The sequence below is a fragment of the Protopterus annectens genome, chromosome 4.part0 (assembly GCF_019279795.1).
Source record: "Protopterus annectens isolate FY-2018-M chromosome 4.part0, PAN1.0, whole genome shotgun sequence".
NCBI lineage: Eukaryota > Metazoa > Chordata > Ceratodontiformes > Protopteridae > Protopterus > Protopterus annectens.
This window is the reverse complement of record NC_056733.1, coordinates 561372166-561388598: the sequence shown is the minus strand read 5'-3', so window position 1 is coordinate 561388598 and position 16433 is coordinate 561372166. Positions and strand designations below refer to the sequence as shown.

General features: G+C 37.1%; 1 protein-coding gene across 1 annotated transcript in view; it reads right to left on the bottom strand.

Moving 5' to 3' along the window:
* LOC122800267 (sodium-dependent serotonin transporter-like) overlaps nucleotides 1–16433 on the bottom strand; it is a 333197-nt gene that overhangs the window by 58539 nt on the left and 258225 nt on the right. Inside the window, exons 9-10 of the mRNA XM_044069756.1 lie at nucleotides 16135–16266; nucleotides 8786–8885 (exon numbers count right to left, since the gene is read on the bottom strand). Of these exons, the coding sequence (XP_043925691.1) occupies nucleotides 8786–8885; nucleotides 16135–16266 (232 nt within the window). The remainder of the gene's footprint in view (nucleotides 1–8785; nucleotides 8886–16134; nucleotides 16267–16433) is intronic.

Sequence of the window (16433 nt, the reverse complement as noted above, 5' to 3'; positions counted from 1 at the left end):
GCTGTCTAGCCAAGGTCCTTTTCGCCCTCCTTAGTGTCCAACCTTTCATACAACTCTTCATATGCCTTATCCTTAGCCTTCGCCACCTCTCTCTTTGCCATGCACCTCATATCCTTATACTCCTGTCTACTTTCTTCATCTCTCTGACAATTCCACTTCTTTGCCAACCTCTTTCTCTGTATACTCTCCTGTACTTCATCATTCCACTACCATGTCTCCTTGTCATCCTTCCTCTCTCCAGATGTCATACCAAGCACCTTTCTAGCCGTCTCCCTTACTAGCTCTGCTGTAGTTACCCAGCTATTTGGTAACTCTTCACTGCCACCCAGTGCCTGTCTTAACTCATCCCTGAACTCCACCTCACAATTACCCTTTTTCAATTTCCACCATTTGATCCTTGGTGCTGCACTCACACTCCTCCTCCTCTTTTTGCTCACCAACATCATCCTACAAACCACCATCCTATGCTGCCTAAATACACTTTCCCCTGCCACCACTTTGCAGTCTCCAATCTCCTTCAAACACCATACCTACCCATCACTTCCTCATTCCCTCTGTTCCCTTCACCAACATGCCCATTGAAATCTGCTCCAATCACCACTCTCTCACCCTTGGGTACAGTCATCACCACTTCATCCAACTCACTCCAAAATTTTTCTTTCTTATCTATCACATACCCAACTTGTGGAGCATATGCACTAACAACATTCATCATTACACCATCAATTTCCAGCTTCATAAGCATCACTCTATCTGACACTCTTTTCACCTCCCAAACACTCTTAGCATACTGTTCCTTCAGGATAATTCCTACACCATTTCTCCTCCCATCCACACCATGATAAAACAATTTGAACCCACCTCTGATACACCTAGCCTTATTCCCATTCCATCTGGTCTCTTGCACACACAATATACCAACCTTCCTTCTGTCCATCATATCGGTTAGCTCTCTCCCTATACCTGTCATACTGCCAACATTCAAAGTTACGACCCAAACTACCACAGTCCTAGCCTTTCTCCTCTCTTCCTGCCTTCAGCCATGCCTTCCACCTCTTCTCCTCCTTCGGCCAACAGTAGCCCAATTTCCACCAGCACCCTGTTGGCTAACAGTACTGGTGGCAGTCGTTGTTAACCCGGGCCTCAACCGATCCAGTATGTAAATATTTATTGGTGTCCGCATGAGTTATTTGGTGAAGTTTTATGCTGGATGCCCTTCCTGATGCAACCCTCGCCATTTATCTGAGCTTGGGACCGGCACAAAGAAGTGCACTGGCTTGTGCATCCTATTAATCACAAATTGATCCTACACTTCTCCAAGCACTAAATTTCATTGTATAAAGGATCAATTCTCCACAATTGTTCCCATACTTTGGCTATATTTTTCCCACCCTTTGTCCTTATATCTCCAGCTATACTTGCACTATATTTATCACAGCTATGTACCTACAGATTTATTACACTCTTGTGTTACTTGAAGATATATTTCAGTAATGTGTCACTGGAATATATCCCATTTATTACTGCTATGTGACCATGATTGTAATCCTTTCACTGTTTTTTTCTGTTATCAGTTCCATTCAATGCAATAGTGCTGTATGATTTTTTTTCTTTTCTGTAAGGTGATTAATATTTTCTTTTGTATGTAACTTTGTGGAGCTTTTACTCCTGGGTTTCCACTGAAAATGGGCTCTTTCCAGGCCCAGTGGACTTTCCCGGTTAACAAATGCAATAAATAAATAAATATCTCCCTATCCAACTTAAAGAACTTAATTTATACTCCCAAGTTCAGACTGTAACTTAAAAAGTACCTCCTCAAAGATGCACAGTGCTCCCCCAAGGGCCATGTCACCTAACCAGCTCACCACTGCTTCCTAACTACATATGCTGCATTATGTCTATCGTTCCTGCATGTAAATTACTTTTGGACTTTATTGTAAACAGTATACATACCGTATTCATGCTAATTTCTTAGTTCATCCAGTATTATATCAACTACAGATAATTCTATTGCTTTATTTTTCTTTTTTTTTATAAACTCCTTTATTAAATTCACGCCATTTAAACAACGGAAAGAGCAGACATACCATTATAGAAAATAGGTTCATAGGTGTTTGCTAGGCTAATGAGCACAAGGGCCTTTTTAAGCCTCGCCATGCATCCCAAATTTCTAACAAGTTCTGGCACCCTTGGTAATGTAAACAAAGGCTTGAGATATGAAGCATTTACAAACATGAGCCTGGGAAATAAACCATTTACAGGTTGCTTATGTCCATTAGCATTCCAACACTTAGTCAAGCACTATAATAACACGTCTCCTCCAATCTACACATAAAACTCTCCTGCAAGTCTCCAAAAGTAATAACAGGGCTGGGGATTCCCTCTTTTCCCATTATATCTCCAAAATCTGGAACTCTATTACCCAACACATATTACATGTTACTGACATAACACAATAAAAAAAAACTCTACTGGATCTGCTCCTGTATCAACCCAGGGTAATCTCTTCCCTCTATGCCTTTTCTACTACCTACTTTCTTTCTCATCTGATATCTTCTTCTTACCCCCTCCTCTTTTCGTATCCAATTTAACTAATCCTGACTAATTAACCTTTACTTTTCTCTTTACTTACCTTCAATTTAACTCTTTCATCTAACAATTTGATTTTGTTTTTACATCAATATATTTTTATTTTTTTTCTATATTTTCGATGTTGTATCTTATAGTGCTAATGTATATTTATATCTATTTCAAAATATGACTGTTATTTGTTCTTTATTTTACTGCCTATGTAAATACTGTTTTTGTGGAGCTTTTCTCTCCGGGCCGCTGCTGAAAATGGGATCACACACAAATGGACTATCCTGGTTAACCAATGTAAATAAATAAATAATAAATAAATAAATTAGAGACACTGGTGCCAAAGTGGGGTGAAGCTCTGGCTCCCCATCCAATTGTCCAAGTTTCACTTGGACTGATTTAGGGGGGTAACACTGCTTTACATGGATGGGCAACCTGTTCTAGAGAAGGGATAGTCTCTGGGATACATACCTGTCTGTCCTGCAGGTCCTATTTACATGCCAGACAAGGTTTAAGTCTACAGAACAGGTAATTCTAGTGCTGTTTATTTTGCAGATATGTAGGAGGTCCATCAGAGTGGGGTCCAAAGATGTCTTATAGATATCTCCTCGATAGTCTGTAGGAGACAGAATGCAGGATAAGACTTTTAGGAGCTCTGCATAGGACATGTTATTTATGCACTGTATTTTTTTAGTGAAGAACCTCTGTCTATCTGATGTGCTGGGTTAAGGACATAACAAAAGGGGCAGCATACTCAGTGATAGGTCTGATGAGTGCCACATACAGTAAAACCATGAACTTCTTGGACCTATATGCCATACATTTGTCAGGTAGATAATAGATCTGGTAGTTAGTGCTTAGAAATTCAAAGAAATGGAAATGTTGGAAGGTACTAGGTAGTGCAGAAAATATTAACATTGTAGTTAAGAGGTGTGGTAGTAAATAGGTGTAGAGACAATTCTATATAGCTATCACAAGGTTTATATTAGATGTAGAAGTGGGGTGGTGAGCAGCAAAGCAGAACTATGTCTATGGCTTGGAGATGGTTGTAAAACTATTCAGGTACTGGTGAAGACTGCCTATGGAGCAGATAAATCTGAGTAAAGAGAAATGGTTTGATGATATGTCAAGCTGAAGATTACAGTACCATTTGTCCTGCAGATATACTGGAGTAAGTCCATTAATTAGACAGGTGAACTTTTAGTTGTATTTAAAATGAGTTTATATTCTGAATGGAAATTCAGTGGTAGTGAGATGTAGTCCCATCGTTTAGCTACACTACTTAAATATGGAGAGTCAAATGCAGTGCTAGATTATTTCATTTTACGGATTACTGATTCTTCTTTGGAGTGTAAAATTCTATTGGGTGAGTAGTGTTGCATTAAGTTGTTAAGGGTTGGGCAAGTTTTTGGTTTATAGAGAAGTATGTGTATTGTAGTTAAATGAAAAAGAACTAGGTGATGTGATAGTTCTAACCAGTTTAATTGTTGCATTAAGTTGTTAAGGGTTGGGCAAGTTTCTGGTTTATAGAGAAGTATGTGTATTGTAGTTAAATGAGAAAGAACTAGGTGATGTGATATTTCCAACCAGTTTAATTGTTGCATTAAGTTGTTAAGGGTTGGGCAAGTTTCTGGTTTATAGAGAAGTATGTGTATTGTAGTTAAATGAGAAAGAAGTAGGTGATGTGATAGTTCTAACCAGTTTAATTCTCTGAGGGCTGGGAAGTGGTATGTTTCTATTACATAGGTTCATAGTACTAGGTTAATTACCCTTGTCAGCCATTTCAAACCTAGCCAATTACCCCATGTGAGAATCAAACCCTGCACCTTGTGTCTATAAGGTAAACACCTTAACCATTATGCCAAACTCCCATCCTTATTATCAATTACTGCAAATTTATCTATTTTATTATAACATTGCCCAAGTTTAGTCAGTTGTGAGAAAGGTTAGTGAAGTTTAGTGCAGCATAGAGGAGAGATGGCAATAAGACAGTAAAGGCTATACATCTCCAGGCAATGTCAGTGAAGAAGGTTTTTACTTAGCATACTGTGCCTAGTTTTTAATGATTTTTTAACCAATTGTGATACAATGTGGTCAAATTTCAAATGGTCATCTAGGGTGAGGGGCAGTAATTTTATGTGGTTTACTTGTTCTATCATGGTGTTGTTGGAAGAGATGATAGTAAATAGAGTAGAGATGTATTTTGGGGTAATGAGCAGTAATGTTGCTTTTTAGGATTTAGTAGTAGTTGTGAGTTATTTTGTTATGTCTCAATTGATAAGGATTGTTGTGTAAGGTCTTGAAGTTTTGAGAGAGAGAGAGAGAGAGAGAGAGAGAGAGAGAGAGAGATTTGTCAGACCGGATCAGGATTGAGTTGTGAGTGTTTTGAACTATGGTAGATTTTTTTTAGCAGTTTAGAGGTCATTGTAAAAGTGTTGAAAAATGGGGGGCCTAGTATAGATCTTTGTAGGACACCAATATTTGCTGTTAAGAAAATAGAAAAATCATTTTTCTATTTCACTATTTGTGCTCTTTTTGCGAGGTAGCTATAGAATTAGTGCAGTGAAGAGTTGGTGAGTCCAAAGGATTAGAGTCTATGTAAGAGTTTCTTGTTGGAAAGAATATCAAAAGTTTTTGATAAGTCTAGGAAGATGGTAGAGACTAGACTTCTGAAAACATAGATACTTACCAAAAATAATATGTCCAAAGAAAATGAATTATAATTTGCATATTTTATGGCAACATAGCCGATGAGGTGAAAGAAAATCAGCAGGGTGGTGTAATCTATTTAGGTTTTGATAATGCATTTGACAGTGTTAGCCATGGTATAACTTTGAAACATTAATGAAGTTAGGCATTGCATCTACTATCCTGAAAAGGCGGACAGGGTAGATTCAGTAAATAACTTGTTGAATTAAAATAAATGATAGCTTGGGGGGAATTTAAACAACCATATGGTGTGGGCCATGGTGAGCAATACTGAACTTGTCCTAGTTTAATTTGAAGATACAGACAAAATAACATGTTAGATATGCATTCACTGTCAAAATAAGCTACAGAATAACTAACAAAACTGATCTAGTATAATGAATTACAAATTATTACAAATGTAATCATCTGCATAATATTGTACTCTGCATATTTTTCCTCTGTCTTTTTGTCTGTACTCTGTATTTGCCTGTCTGGCCTAGGTTGTGGCTGAAAAGGGTGCTCAGAGCAGCCCACTTACCTGTTAACAAATGTGAAACAAATAAATAAAATCCATAAATAAAATCCCTCTACCAATTCTCAGTGATTGCAAACAATGCAGCTTATTCTTCCTGTTGCAGTAATTAATTTATTTTATAGCATTCTTAATCTATGAATATTTATGTGTGTATATCACTGTGCTATTGTACTCTTGTTGGTTATTTACCTATTAGTAGAAATGTCACTATTGTTCTCTTCAGTTGTATGATATATTAGCACTGACTTCCTCAACAAAGGCTATATTTGTACAATGACATGTCATTATTTTGATCATTTCATGTGCTTCATATATAAAGTTTTGAGATAGCAGGCCTGTTTAATTTCTATCTGAAAGTCATTGTTAAGTTCCAGTTTCAGCTCCAGGCATCTTCTGTAGAAGATCTTAAAAGCATTTCAAAATGTTTGAATGGACCTAATTCATTTACATTGTGTGGAATTTTAATAAGTTTTAAATTATATCTTCAGTATTATTTTCCTGTTATGAATATAATGTAATAATTTCAGTTCTTCCTGTCCAATTCATTAAACTAATTTTGTTGAGGAATGTGACAACTCTTAAAGGCAACTTACTCAAGTCCCAGACCACTGCAAAGGTTTCAATGAAATCCTACATTCAGCAAAGATGATTTTATTCTTCCCCCACTATTTTGGGACCATGGAGTTATATATAAGCTGAGGCTGATGCACAGGATAGCTTGTCCTGATGCAAAAAGATTTGTTAAAGGTTTCCTGAATGTGGTTTTCACCAAAACTATTTTGAAGATTTGGGTCTCATAACATGAATCCATTTTGTTGTCTTGAACTGATAGAGTTCTTTTTGATTTTTTTTTTGTCATTCAAATTAATTAATCTGTTACTTGCTTACAAGACTTTGAGTGTATCTTTGTATGTAGGAGAACTCATCAGAAGTGCTCTCTTTCTCCAAAATGGTAATTTCTTGGAATGTGGATTTAGTAAACTCATGGAAGACAGTATGGGAGTTGGGGGTACTTCCAAAAATACATGCATTATACAGCTTTGAATGGAGCAATGTCTATGAGTTGTTCCAGTCAATGAACTTGTTCTTAACAAAAACAAACCTAGCCACTTCTCTATATTCATGCATAGAATAGATAGATATATACATAAGTATGTGCATACATTTCTACATACAGTAGATATGGGTTCCATCCATAAAAGTGAAGCATACTTCACTAACACAACTCTCAGACTGATTCTCTGAAGTACCTGAAGCTCACAATCCTGAATGGAAAACTATTAAGACCTGAAGGGTGATGTTGCCTCTATTATAATCTTCCAAGTCTTGTTTTCTTTAGGATGACAAACCCCTTGAAACTACACAGTTGGAGGAGTAACCCCTGTACATAATCTTGGAATTTGCTAATATCCCTGATTTCAGATAGACTGGAATATTGCAGAAATCTGAAAATGCTGCCACTTTAGGGAAAAAATAATTAATTAAATGGGGTGTGGTGGGTGATTAAGAACCCATTTTTGCTGGGTTCCAGAGAGAAAAGCTCCAAAGTATTACAAAACATTTTAAGAACAATAATTTTACAGTCTTTACAAATAATACAAAAAACAAATACCACAATCCTGGTGTTGAGCATGAACAGAGACAGCTTTCAGCCAGGAAGTCTTTCTGAGTAGGTTTGAAGGATGTGAGGAAGGGTATTGACCTGATGGATAGAGATAAGAAGTTCCAGGCCTTAGCAACATAGTATAAGTGCAGACAATGTCCAGCAGATTTGATAGTCCTATGAACAGACAGGAATTATTGGTTATTGGATCATAATGACTGACTGGGAACATAGCTGTGTAGAATGTTTTATATATATATATATATATATATATATATAGACATACACATAGGGGTGCCGGGGGGCTTGCTTCTCTGCTTATACTTGTAGAACAGTAATATAGTTTGTGTTTTATTTCTTTCTTTATGTACTTGTGCTGGAATATAGCAAGTGTTGGTATCCTGTGTGTATTCAGGATTTTGAGTTTTCAGTATTTTGAGTTTTCAGGATTTTGGACTTTCAGGATTTTGGTCTTTAGGATTTTGGGCTTTCAGGATTCTGTAGCGCTTATGTGTGTGTATATATATATATATATATATATATATATATATATATATATATATATATATATTTAGGACAAGTGAACAAAGGAAGTTTTATTGAGAGACATTCAGCTGATCACAAACTAATCAAAAACAAATTGATCAAATTGCTCAATTACAGTTTGAAGATGTCTTAAAAATGTTTATAAGTATTTGCAAGGGGGCATTACCCCATGTACTCACATATGGTGGATTGTGCCCTCCTCACCCCAGCAACTATGTAAATGTACTGACTCTGAGATGGCACAATTCCATGTAAAAAGGAGAACTCCTTTTGACCCATTTCTACATTAACCCCAATATTCTGTCTGATGATGTGTGTTTAAGCCTTTCAGTTGATAAAAATGTTAGTCAATGAAAATGCACATTGCATTCTGACAAACTTCAGCCAATGTATATATTTGTACATCTGTGTGTGTGGGCCTGTGTCTGCATGTGTGCATGGATTGCTTACTATCAATGTAATGGAAATACTTATAACCTTTTCTTTTTTACAATAATTTTGTATTGTGATTGTTATTTAATATTTGTATATTGTCACTTTATTTTTACTTATGTTTGCTGGCGCTTTTTCCCTCGGGTCTCCACTGAAAATGAGTTTGTTTGCAAAACTCAGTTGGACTAACCTGGTTAACATATGTGAAATAAATAAATAAATATTATGAGACGTATATAAGTATTCTATAGTTGCATATTTACTTTAGGTGTTGATAAATCTATTGATAACCTTTTCTTTCATTGATGTAGTCTCACTTGATAACATCATTAAAAATTGAATTGTTCTAGTTTAAACAGTTTATGTAGACAAATCTAAAAAAATGAAACTGCACTTACCATAAAACCATGAGACAGCTATAGCTTCTAAGAAAACCACTGCAATGATAGAGCAGCCAGCACCAAATTCTTCTAGAAGTTTCACCACATACGCACCACCCTAAAATGTATGAAAATATTTGATGAGGAACATATCAATATGAGCAGTACTGAAATAGAACAAGAAGTATTTATGCTGAGGAAATATAAAATTAGAAACAAAATACTCAGAATATTTTTTAATTAAAATTATCTCACTCTTATTAACCATAAAATAATTATTTTGTTATATTATCAATCATATTCAGTTAATAGACTGTTGACCATAGTCTGCAGCTTCAAAATCAGTGGAGCATTGTCAAATTGTTCATTAATTCGTTGTAGATATGTATAACAGAAGGCTTGGTGAAATGGTGAAGTCATCTTTATCACTGTAAGAAAAAAGACAAAAACATTTTCTAAAAGGAAAATAATGATAGGGAGATCTTTTCGAAGGTTGAGACAAAAATAATTTCAATCATGAGCAATGATTACTTTTTGGGTTCCCTATTATTTCATTAAAAGATCAGATCATCGAATGGCAATTTGAACAGCATTTTATCGAACATGCTGTTCATAGAACCGTTCTGACTGAGACTGCAGTGTGATCTTTTGTTGATTTAATATATACCTTTATTTTTTAACAATATTAAGGAACAGCATGCATTTTATTAACTTTTATGAAGTTTGATTTGTGGCAGTTAGTTTACTAAATATAGGGAGATTAAGGTTGGTGGCCATTTTCTAATTACAGTCAAAAGCTATTTTATACAAAGGGTGGTAGTATACCTTATAGTTTGATATTAATAAAATAGGAGCACAGACATTTAGCTGACAAACACTGATTCTCATAACGTAGGATGATTTGGAGTCCACTCTACTACTTAACAGTTTTTTTAGGAGTGTAACTGTATTCTGGTGAGTGCTAACTAATTTCTATCAAATTTACTGTCTTTAGGCTGACTGACTAACATTTCTCTTTCAAACTGTTGCCAGCTGTCCTATGGTAGGTGGCATTGAAAAATTCAGTAGCTTCAGACCTCTGACTCCAAATAATGCATTTGCTAAGAAACTGGTGAGCTGTGTGAATTCTGCCTTCACAAGAGTGGCTTACCAATGGTTTGCTTCTTTATTTGTTTGTTTCTTTCTTTATAATTTGTTGACAAGGTTGGCTCTACTAATCAAGTTCAATATACATCAAAGACCCAAGCAGAATATTTCCAGTCACATTTTAAACTTGATAATAAATAACAGAAAACTAAATATTAGCATGGAACTGAAGTACAACAGCTGTCACACATATAATGAAATACTGAAAAGGAGTTAAGTTATAATTATTACACATGCCCTTATGAGCTGGGTTAAGGTGCTGAACACATTGTTCATACAGAAGGAAATTCTGCAGTTCATGAGTAATAAAAACATACTGCAGCAGTACAGAGGTATTATATCAAGGCTGATCTGCATTTAATATCAAGTAGGCATGTGGACCATTTAAGAAAGTTAACTCCTAAGTAGGTAGTATGGTGAAATGGAATTCCTGTAGTTCATACGTATCTTTTATGACAGAAATAAGAAGTACTATGGCACAAGGCCAGGGTATACATAAAAAAAGATACACCAGAGGTATAAGAAGTTGAGTTTAGGAGTGGTTACAATTTGTATATTTGTTGCTGATCAGCAGAACGTTCTTTTGAAAAAAAAAAAATGAGTTTCATTCAGAGGTGTGTTATAGATTCTGGAAAGTGTATGAGGTAGGACTCTCTCCCCAGTTTACTTGATATCATAAGTGCATTTAGTAAGCTTGCTGTTGAGGCCCCTAATTCACTTTTTCATTGACGACATCTAAGTCAGTAGGCTAAACCTGGACATAATTTCTTGTGTAGAAGCCTGTGTGCAAACTGAATTTGGGACAAGAACATCATACTGGAGAGGCTATACTGTCCTAGCTGTTACGGTACAGTGATGAGAAGATATATGCATAATGGCCATTAAGCACATTATTTTATTATATGCATTTGATAATTTTGATAAGACTTTGCCACTGGAATTTGATAATACCAGGTAACCAACAATGAGCACAAATATTACTATGGCTTGTGACACAGTGAATATTGTATCGGACATGACAATTTTTATTTTGATTAAGTACAGTGCCCTGCTTTTAATGAATTTGCTTCATGACAGCCTGAAAGGAAAGTTGTCAGTCAGTATACCAAACTTTGCACTGTTTCTACCAAACCAAAACAGCTATGATTGTATATTGAAAAGGATCTGTTTCAGTAGTCCTGAGCTGTTTGCTGAATAACATGACTTTTGTCTTGCTTCATTTAATAGCAGTTTACTCTGCACTAATCAGGGCAAGCATCTACTTTCATTCCTGTTTTCACAACTCATTAAAACTTTAGGTGACTGTCATGAAAACTTGCAGGAATAAAAAACCTAAATGGAAAGTAACAGTTCTTTTTTTACCTTGCTTATGCCTATTTCTAAACTAAAGGTCACATTAGAGAAAGGGCTGAGGTATCAGTTATACCACTGAGGCAGGACCATTATCATTAACTATGATGTAACATACTAACGGAATTTGTTTTCAGTTATGCATACATATATATGTACATAAATGCACATATATTACATAATGGGCAAATGACAAAATGTCCAAAAGCCTGCCATTAACACAACAAAACCTTACTGTTAGCAAAATTATCATCCCACCTATGTTTAAAATATTTAGATTTTTATACTGCTTGATGTAGCTAGAAAGCAAGTTCCAGGGGAGTTCTCTTGCTAAAATAGTTGTTATTGATAATACTGCATTTGTATAACATAGATTTTTTGGTTCCAGGGCAGGACTGATGATTTTAGTTTCAAACATCTAAAAAGATATGGAACTCTACTAGTTTTATAAGTCAAGATGTGGTCTCCTCTTTATCTCATTTAAGACAATGATAATAAATGTGATGATTTAAGTCAATTTTTGGTAGGATACATTTCCACTCCATAAATACTTTTTGCAATATTCCTTTGCAATTGTTCTGTTTGTTACTTGAAAGCTTCCAAATGTGTATGTTAATCTTCTCCTGTGGTTATTTTTTTTTTGAATGTTTAGTATCTATCAAAGCTTGTTCTGTTTCTTCAGATGAATATTGAACAATGGCAGTAGTTTTAGAAACATTTTGTCTTGTGTTAAGATTTTCCCTCTTTTGTCCTTTTTTGTAAAGTTATTGATATGTTTCAGTCTCTTCTTCCTAAAACAACTTCTTATATTTAATTGGAATTGATTTGCATGGTATTCTTGATATTAAGCAAATTAGGACTTGCACTTTTAAGTAAAAATAGAATATTTTAATGTTGTGAAAAACAACCCCTGCTGAATATCAATTTGCTCTGCAACTACAGTAGTTTCAGTTGTTTATATAGATGACCACAATACCCTTTAGTGGCAGCAGTACCCTTTGTTATAATAAATGGGTAGCCTCCTGCTGAATTTCTGTTCATTCTACAATAATTCCACTTTTCATTACCAGTACATCATCTGGTTCTGATCAGAGGACCCTTTGTTTCCAGTCAGTCATTTCTAATAGTGCTTAATTTTATGCACCATGCATTTACAACACATATTTTTTCATAGGTTCATAGGTAAGTACTAGGCTATCGGCCCAAGGGCCTAAGTAAGCCTAGCCAACAAGGTTCCCTGGCTTATGCCACCCAAGAAAGTTATTTTCCTGTGTCCCTGTTGAGCAGAGCCACAGAAGTGATCCCCGGGGTATGTTTCTTATTTCCCATCCACTTATCAAGATTTTTATTGAAGAGTGCCAATGAGGAACTTTGCTTGACATAGATGGGTAGCTTGTTTTAGAGTATGGGAAGTCTCTAGGACAGGAATCTATCCCTCCAGCATGTCCTGTTTATTGTGGTGACAAGGTTTAGGTTCCTAGAGCATGTAGCTCGGAGGGACTGGGATTTCTTTCGGTGTAGCATGTCCATTAGCTCTGGGTTTGACATAGCTTTATATGTTAGGCAGAGATCACCTCGGAGTAGGCAATATGCTATGGAGTAAAGCTGGATATTTTTGAGATGGTCAGTGTAGGGCATCTGTTTGAGGCCAGTAATCCTCTTTGTGAGGTACTTCTGTGGCCTTTCCAGCTGCTGCAGATATCTTGTGAGGTACATTCCAAAAGGGGCATTTTACTCTATAATGTGTCTAATGAGTGTCGAGTAGAGGGGAACAATGACCTCTTTTTTTCTATTTGAGAACCCTTTTGTGATGAGGTGTGCCATGTAGAAGGATTTCCTGACTACTGTGGCGATGTGATTATCAAAGGATAGACTACTGTCCACCTGGATCCCCAGGTCTCTTATCACACATTCGGCGTTAAGTAGACTGCCGCCTATGTGGTAGTTCATGGGTACTGAGTTCTTATCAAAGGTGATTACAATGCACTTTTTGGCATTGAGCTTGAGGCCATGGCTCTGACACCAGGCATCTGTCTCAGTGAGGCCCTTCTGTAGGATGTCCACATCATTTGGGGACTCAACTATGGCTCCTAGTTAGCAGTCATCTGCGAACTTCGTTAGCCAAAGGACTTCTGTGTTAGCCTGTACTTTAGAGAAGTAGATACCAAACAGGAGAGGTCCCAGGACTGAACCCTGTGGTACTCCACTTGTCACTGGTTTGAAGTCAGATTTGGAGTCTGCAACTTTTACAGTGTGGGTTCTGTCAGTGAGCCAATTGGCAACCCATCTTGTGACGTAGGGATTTATACCTAGTTTAGTGAGTTTAGCTATAATTCCATAATGGGCGATGGTGTCGAAAGCCTTGAAGAGGTCAAGATAGGCTGTGTGAACCACCTTACCCTCATCTACAGCTTTGGTGACTGCCTCAAAGAAGTCAATCAGGTTCAGGAGGCATGATCTGCCTTTCACAAACCCAAACTGGGTGGGGTCCAGAGTTTGGAGGTTACCAATGTCTTTGTTTATGGGTTCCATGATGATACGTTCCATGACCTTACAGACCAGACTCGTCAGGCTAATAGGGCAATAGTTCCCGGGATCAGTGGTGGCTCCACCTTTGTGGAGTGGGATAACTGTTGCTGTGCACCATTCAGTGGGCACAAAGCCTACTGTGAGACTATGACTGAACATGGTGCTTAAGTGGGGAGCCAGTTCATTCTGAAGTTCATGTAAAATGCAGCATGCGATGTTGTCCGGTCCCATGGATTCTGTGTTTTTGGATTTAGAGAGTGCAGCTTTTATCTGCGTAGTTGTGATTACAGGGACTCTGCATTCTTCCTGTATAGTTATGGGTCCTCTAGGGGGTGAGAGGGGGGTAAAGTTAGCACTGAACCTATCTGCCAGGACATTGGCAATATTAGCTATTTCTGTAATTTTCATGCCATTGTGCTGTAACTCAGAGCAGATCTGAGTGTTGCCATTGAGATTATTGACATAGCTATAGAATGTTTTGTGGTTGTCCCTAGAATCGGTGGCAATTTTGTTTTCATAGCTAGCTTTGGGGGATCTTATAAGGGATCTAAGCTTCTTACAGAGGCTGACCAGGGAACTCCTCCACTCATGGGATTTTACTCTCTTTTGCAACAGTTTCTATCTTCTGCTGTAGAGTTTGTTTTTGGCAGGGGACCACCAAATTGGCTTGCTTTTTTTGGAGGATAGCATCTTGGTTCTGTTTGGCATAGCACGATCCACGCACTCATGTAAGTGCTTATAGAGTGCATCTGTGTAAGATTCAGCAGTCATAACTGTATTGTCCATCTGCATGGGTGTCATGACATTCACCACTTCTGTCTTAAGAAGCATGAAGTTGACTTTGGAGAAATTCTTTACCATGATTTCCTTAATGGGAGGTGGGGGCGGGATGTGGATATCTAGGGTGATTAGCTTATGGTCAGATCTGACCAATGAGGAGTTGACTTCAGGTGTGGAACACTGGTCACTCATGTTGGTAATGACTAGGCCTAGGATATTGTTGCCCCTTGTGGGGGTGTGGATAAGTTGATCCAGGCCATTGGAATTTATGAATTCCAGAAAGCGTTGAGCGAAGGAGTTGGTACATGAGTAGTTTTCCCAGTTAATGGTGGGGTAGTTGAAATCGCCCATTATGTGTTTGGTTGAACCCTAATATTTTGCAGTATAGCAAGAAAAGAGGAGTGAGAATCCTGGAGCATGGTGGGGAAATCTGTAGCAAGCTACAATTTGGATTGCAGTTTTGCCCAGAGTTAGTGGCGCTTGGATAACCTCGGATGCATTATGTTGAGCAACTAGCCTGGAGGTCTGGATATCCTTAATGAATATGGAAACTGCAATCCAAATTATAGCTTGCTACAGATCCCCCACCATGCCCCAGGATTCCCACTCCTCTTTTGTTGATATACTGGAAAATAACAGGGTTCAACCAAAGACCCTAATAATGGGCTATTTCAACTACCCCACCATTAACTTGGAAAACTACACATGTACCAACTCCTTTGCTCAATGCTTTCTAGAATTCATAAATTCCAATGCCCTGGATCAACTTATCCACACCCCCACCAGGGGCAACAATATCCTAGACCTAGTCATTACCAGCATGAGTGACCAGTGTCAAACACCTGAAGTCAACTCTTCGTTGGTCAGATCCAACCATAAGCTAATCACCCTATATATCCACATCCCGCCCCCAACCCCCATTAAGGAAATCATGGTAAAAAATTTCTCCAAAGCCAATTTCATACTTCTTAAGACAGAAGTGACGAACTTCATGACACTCATGCAGATGGACAATACAGTTACGACTGCTGAATCCTACACAGATGCACTCTATAAGCACTTAGTTGAGTGCATAGATCGTGCTATCCCAAACAGAACCAAGATGCTATCCTCCAAAAAAAGGAATACAATCTGGTGGTCCCCTGCCATAAACAAACTGTAAAACAGAAGGAAGAAACTGTTGCAAAAGAGAGTAGAATCTCATGAGTGGATGAGTTCCCTGGTCAGCCTCAGTTTATTTTTCTTAGAGAAAATGTGGTAAATGCTTGGAAAATCCTCCTCACAGGGAGCAATAGATACAATATTCAGGGGACACATGCATACACACAAACTTACAAATAAATAAATATACATTTTATATTGCAGTGCTTATGTGAGGCCAAACGCTATTCCCCAGAAATATGAACAAACACATCTGGTTTATTAGAAGATACAACAAAATAATACAAGCTTTGACAGTACAACTGACAAGATATCTTGACAAATGTTTATGTTTCCCTTATGAGACATTTCCTACAAAAACAGCGTTTTCTGTGCAGTATAACTTTATTACGTTGACTTACATGGGTAAGAGTGCTGAGAGCTCCAAGAAAACACACAGTAACTAAACCAAGAACAAATAGTTCTCTTCGTTTAGCAAGGAGGTGTGGATATTCATCCATCACTGCTGTTATTACTGCTTCAAGTCCACCAAACTGCAATGACAAAAATGTATCATGTTTATGGTTACTCAATTTTTATTCATATAACAAAATTTAGAGATTTTAAAAATCAAGATATAGTCCCTTATAATTAAAAAAACTCACATTAAACTAGTCCAAAGCACTTTACTAATTATAACACAAAACTGTTATCAAAACAG